The following is an 18,499-nucleotide window of genomic DNA, read 5'->3' as shown; positions in this document are numbered from 1 at the left end:
CATTTTGGTCTTTTTTTCCATATATGTAACTAATATTTTATTATATTTATTTCCCCAAAATAACCATTCTAAAATTTTATTCTCTTGATATAATATTCCAGTGGAAGAATGTAAGGAATGGATAATAATCAATTTTACAGGTTTATTTAGATCTATGCTGTCTAATTGAGCTTCATGTATCCTTTGCTCTATAATCTTTAATTCCTCTTCTCCTTCAGGTGTAAGTTTTCGAGGACTTTGAATATCTGAAGGACCTTCTAAGATTTTGAATAAATTCTGTAATTGATATGTAGGAATACCTAGACTAGGTCATAACCAATTGCTATCACCTAATAATTTCTGAAAATCATTTAGAGTATGCTGAGTATCTCTTTGTATTTGTATTTTTTGAGGAGTAATTTTTGATCTTTCTAATAAAGATCCTACATATTTATAAGGTTCTGTATTTTGTATTTTCTCAGGTGCTATTTGTAATCCATATTCCTGAAGGATTTCTGTAGCTTTATTATATAAAGATTGCAGTGTATCCGAATCAGGACAAGAAAACAATATATCATCCATATAATGAATAATTAAAGAATTAGGATATAATTTTCTTTAAATCTCTAATGGCTTATTAACAAAGTACTGGCACAAACCTGGACTGTTCAACATTCCTTGTGGAAGAGTTTTCCAGAAATATCTTTTGGCAGGTTTCTAATTATTAATAGCAGGAACAGTAAAGGCAAATTTTTCTCTGTCTTTAGGTTGCATTAGAATAGTAAAAAAACAGTCTTTAAGATCAATAAGAATTGTCTGCTCGAAAAACAGAAAGAAAGAGAAACCACCACCTTATCCAAAGAAAAACCACCACCTTGTCCCAAGTTCGGGCGCTAGAATGTTGCAGACCGAGGGTCCCAAAGAATAGAATAAATTTATAATAAAGAGACAAACAACCAGGAATGATATAGAGCAGAGAGCACGAAAAACAGGGGGCCAACAGGTCTCATGACTGAAGGCACTGAGCCATGCCTCTCTGAGTATTTATACAGAAAAACAAGGAAGTACAAAACAAAGGATAATGGTGAAATCTTTTACAGATAAGGCCAAGTTCCTCCTTATGTTAATCTCAAGAGGGAGGGATTCATTTGATAAAAACTAATAACAATGTTGACTCCCAGGGAACGCCCTAGTGTCACAAGGTGACCTTCACCTTATAGTAAGCCTCCCTCATTTCCCGACACAGCACCTGGTCTACTATTATTAAATTTGATATTCGGCCTCCCTCACTCTGTGGCTCAAATTTGTGTTGTGTTGGCAGTTCTTAATAATCCAGCACCCTTTCAGGATGACCCAAGCTACTTTGATGCTATAATTCACTTAATTTAAATCTTACAGAAACACACACAAGAGAGTCTTCCTAGAAATAGAAATTTTCCGTAAAATTGTCATCAGATCCTTGCTTATTGTATAGATAACAAAACTTGTACTGGATTAGTGTAAAGAGTTGAGCGTAGATCATGTTAACTTTCACTGATTAGCCACTATGAATTGAAAGCCTTATTTGTGTAACCCTTATGTATGTACGAGGCATAACTGTAGAATCAAGCTTTTGAAATCTTGTCATCTGGTAGAAATACTGTACTTAAGTCATAGAGATGAATGGTAGATTTGAGAATTTGAGTCAAGGCAAGGATTAAGGGAGCAAATAAAAATTATCATCACTTGCTATTCATTTCTCAATCTACTTAAATTATAAACTGACCTTTTACATTTTTTCTGTAGGAAATTTTGGGAGCGATTTATTGCCCTCTGTCATGAAAACAATAGCCTGCATGGAATCACTTTTGAGCAGATCAAGGCTCAGTTAGAAGCTTTAGAACTGAAGAAGACATATGTTTTGAATCCTTTGGCACCTGAATTTATCCCTCGGGCTTTAAGACTACAGCATTCAGGAAACACCAGCAAACAGCAGCAATCACCACCCAAGGTAAAGCCTCTGCTAACGACAGCCGGTTCTGGGGAGAAAATGCCCAGATGCATCATATGTGTATTGGGCTACGAGTATTGGAATAAAATAGGCTATGTTCGGTGACACGCACACTTTATCCTTTAAGGAAATTGTTTAAATTGAGATGTATGAGTGAAAATATAACAGAATTTTTTTTTTAAATATAACAGAATTTAGGCCTAAAGCCAAACCCATCATCATCATATCTCATCCAACCTCTGTTAATCGAATAGAACAGGTAGAATGAATGGTTCCAGAGGGTTTTCCAAGGCTTTAACCTTTTCAGTAACAGGCTGTCACAACAATTTACTCTTGAGTTTTAACTGAAGTATTTGAACCACTGACCTTTTGATAGTAGCTGAGTACTTAACTACTTTCCCGCTAGAGCCCCAACATGGTTTTTGCCCTACACCCACTACAGTCAGGTTGATTCATACTCATCATGTGGGAATTCCTAGGCTGTAAATCTCGTGAGAGGAGACTGCCATTGTCCCCAGGAGCAGCTGATAGATTCAAACAGCTGATCTCTTGGTTAGCAGCACAGCAGAAAACACACTGCAAGCAGAGTTCCTTACATGATCTTTAGCATTAGTAAATGGTTTGATTAATCAAGATGGTTTTAAATTCCATGTATATTGTATAACTTCTCAGTCTTCTCTACTGATGAAATGGCTTTGACAAGATGAAAAACAACTACCATTTTAAGGATTGTATTTAACTTAAAGTTTGGTTTGGGAGCCTATTATTTATAAGAATAGTGTTCTAATAATATTTGTAAAACTAACATGACTGAATATTTGTGATGTCTGTTTATGATACCACTTTCACCTGGCTTTTGACAAAGGAAATGTGACGAACTCTTGAAAATGGTCATAATACATACTGACCTATATTTGTTATAAGAGAACTTAGTCCATTCCAGGGTTGAAGGAAGGAGACCAAGGCCATTTCTACATTTAAACCATTGTTATTTTGAATGAAGGCAGTTGGCTTATTTGCTAGAGTGCTGAGAAAAGGTGCTTGGACTTGGAACCCAGCAGAAAATGTTAGGAGAAATGGCATGATGAGTGTTAGTTACAGTCATAGTTCTCAGCATTGCCTTCATTTTAAAAAATACAATCCAGGCTGGATGAAAGGGAACTCTGGTGACTGAGTTCCAAGTCTGTTGGGCATTGCGCTGCTAACTCAGAGGTCTTGCTTCTGGCGGTTTGAATCCACTAGTGGCAGCTCCTAGATGGTCAGTCTCTTCCCTTGAGATTCATAAATTCACTGGAGGGTCAACTGAGTCAGCTCTGACTCATTGGCAGTGAGTTTGAGGTTTTGGCTTTTAAAGGTATGAAATTTTGTGGTTTTGATTTTTTAACTAGTAAGCATCTGTGAGGATCCAAGGTGGGCAGAGTATGAGCACAGAGGAGAGGTTGGGCAGAGTCTAATCATAGGGTCGGACAATTTGATGGGTGGAGGGCTGGGTGGGTAAATGAAATGGGAAAGATCTGGGGTGAAGAATGAAGTATACAAACTTTTTAAGCAAACCAGTAAAAAAAAATTTACTTTTTTTAAAAAAAAAGTATTGAATATACCATGGACTGTTGTTAGGAGAACAAACAAGTTCGTCCTGGAGAGGGTGAGGCCAGGCTGCTCCTTGAAGCAAGGATTCTGAAGCTTTATCTGACATACTTTGGACATGTTGCAAGGAGGGACCAGTCCTTGGAGAGGGATGTCAGGCTTGGGAGGGTGGAGAGACAGCACAGGAGGGGAAGACTCTCGATGAGATGGATTGATTCCGTCACTGGGGTAATGGGTTATAGGTGTGTCAGAGACAATAAGATTGACAAGGGATAGATCAGAGTTTAGGGCAGTTGTACATAAGGTCGCTATGAGTTGCAGGTGACTCGACTGAACATAACGACAACATATATTAAATAACCATTTAATATTTTAAAAAGATGATTATGCTAAATATTTAACTGAGAGGAAAACTACTGTGTGGGGATACACTCTTATTTATTCTTCATTTAGTAAAAATGGACCCAACACACAATAATGTGTTAGTGACCTGGTATCACTAATTGGGGTGTTAGGCAGTCTGCATATACAAAGGTACCTATAGTTGGGGGACCAGGAGCTGATCGTCCAAGCTGGCCCTCTGTTGCCTCACCCTTTTGCTGTCATTTTGCTGTCACGACAGCATGTAGATCACAGATTAACTAATATCTCATTCTCCTTAATCACTGAGTACTTAGAAGGAGCAGTGTTTGGAAACTTTGCTAAAAGGCATCATTTGCAGATTCTCTGAAAGCTGTTGAGAGGATCAGCACGATTCATTCATGGCTGGGCTGTCTAAGGAGATCATAGCGGATTTTACTGGTTTTCGTTTGTTATGTCACCACTTACCTCTAGGGAATTATGAGTCCCCATTCTGCAGGCCTCCGAGCACCTTGTTGGGCTTGTTCGTCTTCGTGGTCTTAGTTTGTCACCAGGGAGGGATGTATGGAGGGCCTTCTGAAAACATGTGCAGGATGACTAAGTGGGAAAAGATGAATGAATGAGAAAGAAATAGTTGCATGAATAAATAATTAAAGGAAAAGAAAATTCTCTGATGTGCTAAGATATTCTAAGGTATGTTTGTGTATGTGTGTGTATAAATCTTTGCATTAGCTAGCATTGTGCCAAAAACAGATCTGCTTTTTTGTGTGTTTTATTATAATTTTTTTGGGTTTTTTTTTTATGCTTTGAGTAGAAGTTTACAAAGTGAGTTGGTTTTCTGCTCAACCTTTGATGCATATTTTGTTTCATGGCATTAATTGCAGTACACACAATGTAACCACATCCTTATCACTTCCTCCTTTGTAACTCTCATTTCAATTCTATGTACTGTTCTGTTCCTTCTTGTCTTCTGAACTTTAGCCTTTGATAAGTGTTGTCCTAAGACAGACATACTTTTAGGGTATACTATTAAAGGTTTGTAGTTTTCGCTTTCACGGAGTAACTTCTTTATATAGTTGTGTTAATTGCTGTTAGGTGCCATCGAGTTGAGTATGACCCATAGCGACTCTTCGAGCAAAATATCTGAACCCTGTTCTATCCTGTGCCATCCTCACACTTCCTGATATACCACAGCCCATTGTGGAAGTCTCATTTTCCTCTCCTTCTCTGACCCTTCACCCTTCATGTCCTTCTCCAAGGAATAACCCCTCCTAGCAACACGCCTGAAGTATATGAGGCAAAGTCTCATCATACTTGCTTCCAAAGAGCACTCTGGCTGCACCCTCTCCAAGACATATTTTTCTTTTGGCAGTCCATGAAATCTTCAGTACTCCTCCCCAACACCACAGCACAACAGCTTGAGCTTAATGCTGTATTATTTATTTTGCTTGTAAACTACCCAACACCATATCTTTTGTATATATCAAGTATACTTAACTGTTCTAACAATATAAATCAAAATATACTGAGGATTGTATTCTGTTTTGAACTGTACAGAGTGCTGAATTGCTCCTATGAAATGATAGGCCCCTAGTAAGAGAGTTAGCCTAGACGTGGTTACTTTCTATGTCAGTTTTTTTTACTGCTGAAACAAATTAAAATGAACCTAATAGTTTTTATTTTATTTTATTAATTTAAATGAACATTTACAGAGATTTTGGATTTTCATTCATTCATTGTTGCACTATAGTTTGAAACAATAAATCGACCTCACCATAGTTTGCTAGATCAGCCAGCGTGATTGGCTTCACTGTTTTCTCCACTCAGTTTCACAAAGGCAAAACCAAGAAGGTGGTCAGCAGGGCTCTTGGAGGCTCAGGAAAGAATCCACTTCCAAACACACTGACATTTATCACAGAATCCAAACCCTTGTCTTTGTCATATCCTTGCTGGTTGTCACACGAGAGGGCATCATCCTAGAGGACTCACACGGTCCCCTGCATCTCACAGTCAGCAGCATCATGCCGCCTCTCTTGAGTCTTCTTCCACATCTTTCTCACTCCAGCCAGAGAAATTTCTCAGCTTTTGACTCTCATGTAATTAGATTGGGTCTAGCCAGATTATCCAGGATAATCTTGCACATGTAGGTCCATGCCCTTGCTTACATCTACAGAGCCCTGTGGCCATGGACTAGAGCAGATTCCCAGGTCGTAGAGGGGAGGACCGTTTGTTTTGTGGACAGTGGGAGGGGCCTTCTGCCTACCACCTGCTCCTAAATGATTGTGTGTTCTCCACATGCCTCACAGCCGCCCTGGTTGATGAGATGTTAGTAAGTTACTGTGATACATTTGGAGGCTAAGCAATTGAAATGGTCTGTTATCCTCTTGGAACTGTCAGTGTCACCGGCTCTCCTTTCTTCTGTCAGCGTGTCTGCCACCGGCTGTTCTTGTTGTCACTTCTAATTGCTCATGCTTCTCATCTCTCCACCTACTTCTGCCATCTCTGATGTTTGCCATTCTCTCCTTTTCTTCTGCCAGTTCTCCTTACTCCTTTTCTGTTTTTCAGATGTTTGGTTTTTTAATAGCCAATGCCAGTCAGTGTGAACATTGTCTTCTGTATAGCAAACCAATTATGACTCTTTAGCGATTATATTTCTGACTTTTTGAGAGTAAAACTGCCCTTGCCCACTCTTAACTAAATAACCTCACAAGTACAGTTTTCAAAGCCAATAGGAATATTTAAAGTTCCCAGCAGAGAAAGGTATCATCATATTTGGTGTGTTCTCAGTTAAGTTTTCTTCTCAGTTTAGGCATTATCTTTTCTTTCACTTGCAAACATAAATTCAAATAAAAAGATTTGTGTTTATATATTTCCCAGTTGGCTTAGTGTGTGTCATATTTAGCCAGTGGAAAGAGAAAGAAATTTTTTAAAGTCCAGAAATTTAGAAGTCTTAATGGAAAAGAACACATGTTGTGTTTGAAAGTGGAGACATATATATGCCATGCAGTTGTTTTGAGTTTGCCTCTACGTTTCTAATGGTGTACTGTTGAATCAAAACCAACTTCTAGCCGACCTTTCAGTGGGTTTTCAGAGGCAGTTAATTGCACAGAAGGAAATCACTCATCTTTTTCCGTGGAACAGCCAGTGGATTTGAACCACTTTTTTTTTCTTTTTTCTTCTTTTCCAAGAAATGAACAGGCCGTTATTGTGTGGTCTGAGAGGGACACCATGTGACCATGCATGGAGAAGGTCAGAATGACCCAAACCACTTAGTTCATAACGTCACACTTACAACATAACGCCTTGCCACTACTAATCCATCAGAGCCACCCGTCACTGTAAATGGGAAATGTGCTTATTCATAGACTTTCTGCATATGAAATTCCCTTTCTAAGTTATAATGAGATATAAAACCAAAAACTGTTAAGAGGGGACAACTAGTGATTAGTTCCTTCAGCTTGAGAAATAACAAGTGGTTTCTTCCCTTTTTATTCTTTAATTCCAGCTCTCTACATATTCTATTCCACTATTGCTTTGTCTTCTTGAGCTACCCTTTGAAATCTTCTCAAGCTGAACGAACTGAAAAATGAATTCAAGGCTCAAGTTGCAATGCTGAGAGACACTATTAGCAAAATCTTGAATGATCCAGGAAGCATCAAAGGAAGATCCAGGGATTACACAGATGGAGAAATACTGTCCCAAAAAGAATTGTCCAACACAGAATTACTTCAGAAAGTAGCATATGACAAGAGCTAAAGGTCGTGAAAGAAGAAGAGCAAGCTGCATTGAAGGCATTGGCAAAAAATAAGGCCCTTAGAAATTGAAGGGATACCAATTGACATGTTTCAAATAACAAATTCACCCCTAGACATGCTTACCAATCTAAGCCAGAACATTTTAAGGACAGCTGCCTGGCTGAAAAAGTAGAAGATACCCATCTTTATTTCTATTCCGAGGAAAAGTGATCCAATAAAATGTGGAACTTATCAAACTATCACATGCAAGCAAAATAACTGCTGAAGATTATCTAAAAATGGCTAAAACAGTACTACTCCTAGTTCAAGCTGGATTTAGAAGAGATCATGGCACCAGAGATATTATTGCTGACATCAGATGGATCCGGGTTGAAAGCAGAGAATACCAGAAAAATGTCTGTCCTTTATTGACTATGCAGAGGCATTTGACCTTGTAGATCATAACAAGTTATGTCTGACATTGAGAAGAATAAGAATACCAGAACTTAATTGTGCTCATGTAAAACCTAGACCAAGAAGCTGTTGTCTGAACAGAACAAGAAAAAAAAACACTACATGGTTTAAAATTAAGAAAGGGTTGTATCCATTTCCATACCTCTTCAGTCTATGTGCTGAGCAAATCATTTGAGAAGCTAGACTCTATGAAGAAGACTGTGGCATCGGGATCTGAGGAAGACTCAACAACAGCAACCTGTGTTGTGCAGGTTACACAACCTTGTTGCAGAAAGTGAAGAAAACTTGAAGCACTTAATAAAGGAAATCTAAGACTGTACAGCCTTCAATATGGGTTACATCTCAAGATCAAGAAAATAAATCCTCACCACTGGACAAATAGGCAGCATCATGATAGATGGAAAAAAAGATTGAAGTTGTCAGGGATCTAATTTTACTTGGATACATAACCAGTACCAATGGGAGCAGCTGTCACGAAATGGAAAAAAAAACGTGTTGCCATTAGCAAATCTGCTGTCAAAGACTCCTTTAAAATGCTAAAGAGCATGGATGTCTGTTTAAAGACTAAGGTGCACCTAAAACAAGCCATGATCTTTTCAGTTGCTTCCCATGCATCTAAAAGTTGGACAGAAGTGAATGCCTTTGAATTGTATGGGCAGAGAGTTTTGAATATTCTATGGTCTATCAAAAGAAGCTGCAGTGCTTTCTTGGAGGAAATACAATAGGAGTGCTCCTTAGATGCAGGGTGGTGAAGCTTTGTCTCACCAGTCCTTTAAAAAAGATACCATACGGGGCAAGTTAGAGGCTCACTGAAAGAGAGACAAGAACCTCAAGCAGGTTGATTGACACAGTGACTTCAACAGTGGAATTTTGTGTGACAGAGTGTGAAGGTGCTGCAGGATAAGGCACAGTTCTGATCTATTGTCCATATGGTCGTTGTGAAGCAACGTGAGGGCCCCTAGCAACAGCAGCCACCTTTGTGTTTATTATTTGTCAATACAGTTGCTATAGAGTCAGCTCCAGCTCATTGAAGCCACACGTGTGTCACAATAGAAGCAGGCTTCACATGCTGATTTCTGAGAACTAGAGTCCCACTTTCTGAGACGTCTGTTGTTATGTCCTGTCGACATCATATTGACCATGTGTGCAACAGCCCCGAACCCTGCTTTATTTTGAGCCAATTTCATCATCTCTGGCACATCTACCCCCATTACCCCAGTCACTGAGTCAATCCAGCTTTTCGAGGGTCTTCCTCTTTTGTGCTGTCCTTCCACCCTTCCAAGCATGATGTCCCTCTTCAAGGACTGATCCGTCCTTGCAATATGCCCAAAGTATGTCAGATGAAGCTTCAAAGTCCTTGCCTGCAAGGAGCAGCCTGGTTTCACCATCTCCAGGATGAACCTGTTTGTTCTCCTAACAGTCCATGGTATATTCAGTGCTCTTCTCCAACACCACAACTGAAAGGCATCAATTCTTCTTATGTCATCTTTAGTCACTGAGATGAGCATCTGTGTCCAGATTATTAAATCCATAATTAAATTAGTGTCCATTTTTTATGTTTTAAAATATGCATTGACTGATTTATTTTTAAAAAAATGGTTGCTTTATCCCAAATAAATTATGGAGTACCTCTTTTTCTGTTCCTTCAAATATAAATTTATATTTAAAGATACTATGAATCTTGATGAAATTATCATAAATCCCAAACCATGTGGTATTGCGGTAAAGATTCTCATCCTTAGTTATTGAAGGCCTCTTTTTTTTTAAATTAATTTATTTATTTTTCATTTCAATGAATATCTACAGAGATTTTGGAATTCATTCATTGTTGCACTTTTCTCCCCACCCACTCTGTGTTTTTTTTTAAAGCAACTTTGCTTTGTCATTTAATTCATTGGAATCTATAGAGAGTTTGTAAAAGAATAAAATTTTTATTTCAATCATATTGATGATGTATTTCTTTTTATCAAGAGGATTAATTTAAAACACAAATAAAAGACTTTTGTTGTTGTTAAGTACCATTGGATCAGAATTGCCTTATAGCTGACCCTTGAGAGGTTTTCAGAGGCAGTAAATCACATAGGAAGAGTTTGCCCATCTTTCTTTCACAGAGCAGCTGGTGGATTCAAGCCACAGGCCTTTTGGTTGCCAGTGCAACTCTTTGTCCCTAAGCCACCAGAGCTCTCTAAAAAGGCTTATCTCAATTTGAAGCTCAATCAGCTTGTAGCCCCTGTCATTGATTTGCATTGACTAAGGCCCAAGAAAGTTGACACAAAGCAGTTTCTCAAATTCTGTACTGTGTAGTTGATTCTGACCATTAAGGAGCCCCCAGTGGGGTTCTGAGCCTGGAACTCTCAAGAGGAGGAGATTGCCCTCTTTTCTGTCTGGAAGCCAGTGGTGGATTTGAACAGCCAGACGCTCAACGGCCTTTAACTTAACAGTGAGCAGACTACTGAGGACATCCCCAAGCTCCCTCAGAACATTCTAGTAGTTATTAATTGAACAGTTTCAGAATTTTAATTGCTGCTATATATGTTTGTATATGATTTGGAGAATATTTATTGTTTCTGATTTTAAACATGTTTAATTCACTCTGTGTTTCCTTTTCTTCTAAGGGGAAAGTCCTCCACCATCCCCAGAATGATCATTTCCAAAATGATGGAATTGGTAAGTGGAAAATCAGCCCTATGAACAAGTCATTACATCATGTAGGAAATGTACCTCCAGATTACCCTCAGAAAAAGAGGTTGAAGAGAGAGTGACACCCACACAGACACACCTGGGAATTCCATTAATAACGCATCTGAAGGGAGCGCTGGTGTCCTAGTGGCAAGAAGCTGCTTTGCAATCCCAGAGGTGTGCGGTTCAAATCCAGCAGATGCTCTGCTGGAGAAGGAGGGGCAATCTCCTCCTGTACCAGTCAGATCCGATTTGACGGTGCACACAAAAAATAGTAAAATTAAAAGAAAAAAAAAAATAACACATCTGGTCTTGTGAATGCTTTGTTTGACATGTCATTTCTGAAAAGGATGATTTTCTAGATCCTGGTGTAATACAGAGTTTTGAGGAAAAACACTTAAGCCTTTTATGCAACATAAATTTCTGGAAAAAGGAATATCCTGCACATTTTGTGTAATAGAAATATCAAGGTTACAGTTTATTTTCAAGATTTCACATGTTGCAGAATTGTGCTTTTCAAAGAATGAGAGTGTAACTCTTCTATTTGGATATAATTGCTAATCAATTGGTTCTGAGGAATTGTTTTCCTTTCAGAGAAATATTTATTGGGTGTATATTTGTGCTCTCGGTTTTTGTTCCTGAAGAAAAAAATGTCAGAGAACGTTTTAAATTATACTGGTTTACAAAAAGAGTGCTCTGTATATCTCAAGCTAATTTTAGGGAACATTGCAAAAAGGTTATGTTTTTAATGTATCTTTTATACTGTAATTGTCTAGTTATGAGGTGTATTATGACAAACATAGGAAATACACTTTGCTATCTTAAGTTGTTTTTGTACAGGTGAATATGTACAGCTCTTGAGTGCATCTGTTTTTCCATTTATTTTTCAGTTCAGCCCAATCCTTCTGTGCTTATTGGCAATCCTATTAGAGCGTATACTCCTCCTCCCCCTCTTGGACCTCACCCAAATTTGGGAAAATCACCAAGCCCTGTTCAAAGAATAGACCCTCACACTGGGACAAGTATTCTCTATGTACCTGCTGTTTATGGAGGGAATGTAGTTATGTCGGTGCCTTTACCTGTAAGTGTACTTTTAACTTTCTGTTACTTTAAAAAAAGGCTTCACGTCATCCTGAATGAGTGACCATCCTAAACAGTGTACTGTCTAGCCTCTTTCCCTCCCCTAACTTGACAATGCCTACCAACTTCTTTTAAAGCAACTATTGTTTTTTTCACTGTCATGTTTTGACGTGACCAGAACTTGTGCATTAGTGCTAACGATTATTACTGGATTATTACCGAGTATAAAAAATTTTGTTATCTGGGTGGTTTGATTTAGAAGGCTTTATGTTCTTTTAAAATCTCTTTACAGATTTCCCATTTTGGGGAAAATTGAACTAACGATAACATTGCTATAAAATGGATCTGTTTTATAAAATGATGTCTTTATTTTTGCTTTTTGCTTTTTATACTTTTATGTATCAGTAATCCTTCCTATGAAATGCAGGTCATTGGAGGAGACAAAGAAGGTTGGATTAGTTTTGTTCCCTTTTGGTCTAAATTTATCTGAGGAATTCCTTGTCTTCTGCACGCTTGCTGCTACTTGAAAATACAGTTGGATCCTTTCTAAGGGTGTAGGTTTTAGGGAGCTTTCATCTACTAAACATTAAGATTTTAAAATACTTTGATAATATACTAACTTGCTGAGTTACTAATATAATTCCAAATTCAGGGATGTTAGCCTAGAAAATATTTTTCTTTTAAGGCAGCTCCTCTAATCTCAGGCAGTTATAACCATTGCCAAGAATCCCTGGCACTCCTGCTTGCTCCCTAAAATGGAGAAATGTGTAGCTGCAACCATTGCTCAGTTGTGTGGCTCGTGACAGTTCACAGTCAGAGCAACCAATGAGAACAACCATCAGCATGAAGTATGTAATTTATGCCCACTCCCCACAGACGTTATATTTTAGCTGACTTATTTCTTCCCAGACAGCCTGGCAACATTATACATCATCTGCTTTAAATAGAAAGTCCCTTAGGACTTCTGTTTCATTTTACTAGGTCAAAGAGACTTTCATGATATAAAATTTCCAAGATTCTACTTTTAAACAGTTACAATAAAATAACAGGGACAGAAGCTCAGATTTATTTCTTTCCTTTCTGTCAATATGCGGAGGTTAGCTATCCAGGCATAATAATGAAGTTTTCTGTGATAAAAGGTAGAGTTGAATTAATAAAATGCATAAATTAACATTTCTACCTATTTGTGTTCTATCCGCTGTGAATGAACGAACGTTAAGGGATTCAGATAGACCTGTACCATCGGAATGCCTCGTTTTCACGAATTTGCGTGTCATCCTTGCACAGGGGCCATGACAGTCTTCTCTGTATTGTTCCAATTTTAGTATATGTGCTGCCGAAGTGAGCACTAGAATGTCTATTTTTAAAATTGAGATTCCTTAAATTCTTCCTTAATTTTCCCCATTTTTTATTTATTCTATTAAACTATGTACTTGTGACTTAAAAATGTATTTTGTGATAATCCGTGACATATGTACATTCATATTGACGAGAAATTATTTAAGACTGTAGAATGATTTAGTGCTTCAGTGAATCATTACCAATTTGAAGTCTTTGGTTTCCTTCCAACCTCACAAAGTGTCAACTTCCTCTTATATAACTAAGATAAAGCTGTTCCGGGAGCCATTTTAGGCCAACAAAGACCTAGTAGTATTTCTACCAATTGTAATTGCTCAGATCAACTTTGTAGTTACTTGATTTGATAAAAATGGACATCTGTGAATATTTGCCTTTTCCTAATCAAATGTACCAGAGTCATTTGCTTGCCCAGTGGTTCTTAACATGCCTGTCTCCTTTTCTGCAATCATCTAGGTGCCGTGGACGGGATACCAGGGTAGGTTTGCAGTTGATCCTCGAATCATTACCCACCAGGCAGCTATGGCCTATAATATGAACCTGTTACAGACGCATGGACGGGGATCTCCTATACCGTACGGCCTTGGCCATCACCCGCCTGTTAGTATAGGACAGCCACCCACTCAGAATCACCATCAGGAGAAGGAGCTCCATGAGCAGAATCGAAATGGTGAGCCACCTTGAAGTTCTCATGTTTCCAAATGGTTAGCATGCCAGTGCTGTCACAGTGTAACTTTCTCCTGCATAGTTAACTTCCCTGAGAGAAAATCAGGATAAAAACTACAGGGCCTCTCTCTCAAAGATACAAATATGAATGCAGCAAATGTGCATGGAGTTTCACAGAGTCCTTAAGTTAATCCTGACCATTTATGATTGGTATTACTACTTTCTTGTAGAAATATTTTTATACTCAGAAGACTTTTATTTAAAATTAAAACAACAACAACAAAAAATCTTACCTAGTAAATGTTTTTCCAAAGTATGTTACACGAAGCCCCAGAATCCTTGCCTCCAAGGAGCAGCCTGGTTTAATCTTCTCTACGATGAATCTGTTTGTTTTCTTGGCAGTCCATGGTACATTCAATACTCTTCTCCAGCACCACAGCTCAAAGGCGTCAATTCTCCTTCTATCCTCCCTAGTCATTGTCCAACTCTCTGATGCATAACAAGTGATTGCAAAATCCATGGCCTGTATCAGGCGGACCTTAGTCTCCTGAGAGACACTGTTGCTCTTGAGTATTTTGGAGAGGTCCCTAACCACAGACTTTCCCATCACAATACGTTTTTTTATTTCCTGGCTACTGGTGCCAAGAGTGTTGACCGTGGAGCCGAGGGGAAGACCCTCTATGAGGTGGATTGATTCAGTGACTGGGATACTCGGGATGGGTTTGTCAGGGGCAATGAGATTGGCACAGGGTAGAGCATGGTTTAGGGCTGTTGTACATAGGGTCGCTATGAGTCGCAAACGACTCGACGGCACATAACAACAACAGCAACAGTAAATGTTTTTGCTGACTAAAATATTCTTTTTTATTATTATTATGAATTTCAATGAACATTTACAGTGATTTTGGATATCCATTCATTCATTGTTGCACTTCCCCCCCCCCCCGCCCAATCCCCCAGTACACGCTTCTCTTTGAAAAGTAAAAGAAAAATTCCTTCATTGGTATACAATGCCCCCACAATCCCCCAGTATACTCCACTCTGCAACTTTCATTCCAGACTCTTATGATAACCATCATGCCCTATAATATTGCTTTTAAACTGTTTCTACCTCATCTGTTTCAAAGCAGTATACATAATTCAATGAAATATTTTTAAGTTGATGGGTATTTATATATTTAAAAAGAATGAAATAGAATTTAGAAGAGCTATTAGTTTGAGAATAATTTTCACCATAACTACATACCAGAAAGTTTTTTCTTGATAAACAATTTCTAGTCGTTTATTTTCCCTATTTGAAAACAAAATATAAGATTAGGTGTATATTTTTATGTCAATTTAAAAAATCAAGTTAAAAGAAAGTTTAAAATACCATATTACTTTGGAAGATTCCTTGAGAAGAATGTTCTACACTAACTTAAAATGTCTTTTATTGGCTGATTTTTGAAATCTTTTTGGGGTTTAGTGAACACTAACGGTGGGGAGCTCTGGTGGTCTAGTCAGTAGGGGGCCAGACCCACCCAGCTTCTCCACAGGAGAGGGAAGAGCAGTTTCCTCCCCTGCACCCGCCGGAGGCCCACAGTGAATCCGTTCCGACGCAACAGTCACAGACTTTGAGCTTTTTGTTAAACAAGAATGCTGCTCTGAAGACATATGGTTTAAATTAGTTACTTCATGCACGAGTTACTGCCTCTTACCTGGTAGCATCTTAAATAAGAACAAATCACCCATTGCATTTTTAAAAGTCAGTTTAAGTGTGGTATAATTTACATACAATTAAAAAAAATCCACTCTTCAAAAGTGTAGTCTGATGAATTTTTACAAATGTGCAGTTTCAGCCACTACCATAATCAACTTATGGAACATCTCTACCTTCAGACGTCTTTACAGTCCATCTCCTCTTCTGATTAACACTCTGGCAGCCACTCATCTGATCTGGCTGGATACTACTTTTTTTAAAAAAAAATTTTTTTTTCTTGTGTACCATTGAGTCAGATCCGACAGGCACAGGAGGAGATTGCACCTCGTTTTCCAATGGAGCATCTGGTGGATTTGAACTATGTGTCTTTGGGATTGCAATGTAACTTCTTGCCAGTAGGCCACCAGAGCTGCCTTGTCCGTATACTTTCCTGTTTAGCTAGAATGTTGTATTACTGGATTCATGTAATAAATAACCCTTTATGTTTGACTTCATTCACTTAGCTTAATGGTTTTTGGGATTTATCCATGTTACTGCATTTGTCTGTTATTTATTTTTACTTCTGATTGGTCCTTCATTGTGTGGATTTACCACACTGTATTTATTCTTTCATTCATTAATGGGTTTGTCAGTTTCTATATTTTGACTCTTAAGATCTTGAAAAGTGGGTATTGAAATTTCCAAATCTAACTAGTATTTGTCTATTTTTCAGGTTTGTGTCATTAATTTAGAAGGTGTAGTATTAGCTGCCTGCTTAAGATTTTCTCCTTGATGAATCAATCCATTTGTTCTAATGGAATGACCATGTTAATATTTGCTCTGAGATCTACTTTGCTTGCTTTCATTGTGTTGCCACTTCATCTTTCTTTTGACTAGTGTTAGCACGATACATAATTTTCTTTTCCTTTGTTTTTAACCCATTTATTGTTGTTTGTGTTGTTATGTGCCATCAAGTCGCTTGCGACTCATAGCGACCCTGTGTGCAACAGCTCTAAACTCTGCTCTGTCCTGTGTCAATCGCACTGTCTCTGACACTCCCATCCTGACTACCCCAGTCACTGAATCAATCCACCTCATAGAGGGCCTTTCACTCCTGCGCCTGCCCTCCACCCTCCCAAGCATGATGTCCTTCTCCAAGGACCGGTCTCTCCTTACGACATGACCAAAATATGTCAGACAGAGCCTCAGAATCCTTGCCTCCAAGGAGCAGCCTGGTTTAACCAGGCTGAATTTGTTTGTTTTCCTAGCAGTCCATGGTACCCTCAACACTCTTCTCCAACACCAAAGCTCAAAAGCATCAATTCTCCTTCTATCCTCCCTGGTAATTGTCCAGCTCTCTGACGCATATTAATAGCTTTATATTTAAAATGTATTTTTTAGGCAGTATTTTGATTACTATTAATTTATTTAGTATGATTATGCTGCTTACTTGTTTAGGTCATTTATACTGAATGTGATTATTAATATAGTTAGTTTTGTTTGTGTTCTGTTTTTTATTTTCAGTTTATTATTGTGTCCCTTTTTATTCTGCTGTCTTTTGGATTAGTTGGACCTTTGTTTTGGTTCTTTAACATATTCTATTCCACCTTGTAAATGCTGTTTTACTCCATCATTTATAAGAAAAGAACCTTACATATTCTGTATTTCTAGCCCGGAGGCTACCTTATTGTTGTCGTACATCAACTTTGATAAATAAATCTTGGATACATTCTTAAATTTTTTGTTTAAACAGTCACTTTAAAAAAATTTTGGTGAAAATATACAAAATAAAACACACACCCATTTGCCTGTTTCTGCACGTACAGTTTGATGGCATGATTAGAATCTTTGTATTATGTAAACCATTCTCATCATCTCCTCCATGTTCATTCACCATAATTAAGCTCCTCACTGCCCCCTCGCTTTTATTTGTGTTTTAGAGTCACTGTTGTCTATCTCATTTCATATCAGTAATTCTGTATGAGGGATCAGTATTCTTTAATAATGAGAGAAATCACTGTTTTTTAGCTTAAAGATGGCTTCAGTTCAAGGTTTAATGATTATCGTAGTGCATTATATTCAGGGGTTTCCCCAGTCTCAGTTGGTCTATTGTTTCTCATACTAGGGTTTGAAAATCTTTTACACATTTTTTCTCCTTTTGTTCAGGATCCATCTAATATGTCCTTGATCAAAATGCTCATCAGTAGTCAGACCCCATCCTGTTTCTCTAGTCTTGGAGACAGTTGAACCAGAAGTCCGTTTCCTATTTGAATTCTTAGATCTCCTTCCTCTTCTGTTCCAGGGGAATAGAGACCAGTTGTATCTTAGCTGTTTGCTCACAGGCTTCTAAGACTCTTGGTACTTCTTAGCAAGGTCGCGGGCAGAGTGGAAAGTAGACCAATTTTGAACAGCCACACCTTTTAAAACAGTTTTAAATATGAAAAATGTTTACATTTTTACCTATATGGTTCTCATTTTGTATATTGCATTTTTATACCGTGAACTTGCTTTAACCAGCCTCGTAGTGAGAATCTGTTGGTCATGAATGCTTTCAGCTTTTGTCATGTGTGAAAATGTCACTTTCATCCTTGACATGCATTTTTCCCAGGATTTACACATTCTTGGTTGACAACTTCTTTCTTTCCATACTTTAATGATGTTGCTTTTCTGTTCTCTCCCTTGCATTGTCTCCAGTGAGAAATGTGATGTCTTCCTTATCTTTTGTTTTTCTGTATGCCATGTCTTTTTTCCCCCCTCCTTCTTCTTTTAAGATTCTCTTTTTTTGTCACGGTTTTGAACAATTTGACTTTGCTATACTTTGGTGGTCAGTATTTATTTCCACCATAAATATTAGGTATTGGAGAGATGAGATGGACTGGCATGGGGCATTTTGAGTCTGATGACCATATGATATAT

The 18,499-nt window shown here is 38.1% G+C and overlaps 1 protein-coding gene across 2 annotated transcripts in view; it reads left to right on the top strand.

The window, feature by feature from the left end:
* The window catches only part of HELZ (helicase with zinc finger), a 204,882-nt gene that overhangs the window by 124,538 nt on the left and 61,845 nt on the right, over nucleotides 1-18,499 (top strand). For both annotated transcript variants that reach the window (XM_006886268.1, XM_006886267.1), the window contains exons 22-25: nucleotides 1,765-1,969; nucleotides 10,740-10,791; nucleotides 11,694-11,884; nucleotides 13,696-13,909. In XM_006886268.1, coding sequence (XP_006886330.1) covers nucleotides 1,765-1,969; nucleotides 10,740-10,791; nucleotides 11,694-11,884; nucleotides 13,696-13,909 — 662 coding nt within the window. The remainder of the gene's footprint in view (nucleotides 1-1,764; nucleotides 1,970-10,739; nucleotides 10,792-11,693; nucleotides 11,885-13,695; nucleotides 13,910-18,499) is intronic.

The sequence above is a fragment of the Elephantulus edwardii genome, unplaced genomic scaffold (assembly GCF_000299155.1).
Source record: "Elephantulus edwardii isolate Elephantulus edwardi_28Jun2011 unplaced genomic scaffold, EleEdw1.0 scaffold00048, whole genome shotgun sequence".
In the NCBI taxonomy this organism is placed as follows: Eukaryota; Metazoa; Chordata; class Mammalia; order Macroscelidea; family Macroscelididae; genus Elephantulus; species Elephantulus edwardii.
This window is presented reverse-complemented; position numbering and strand designations above follow the sequence as displayed.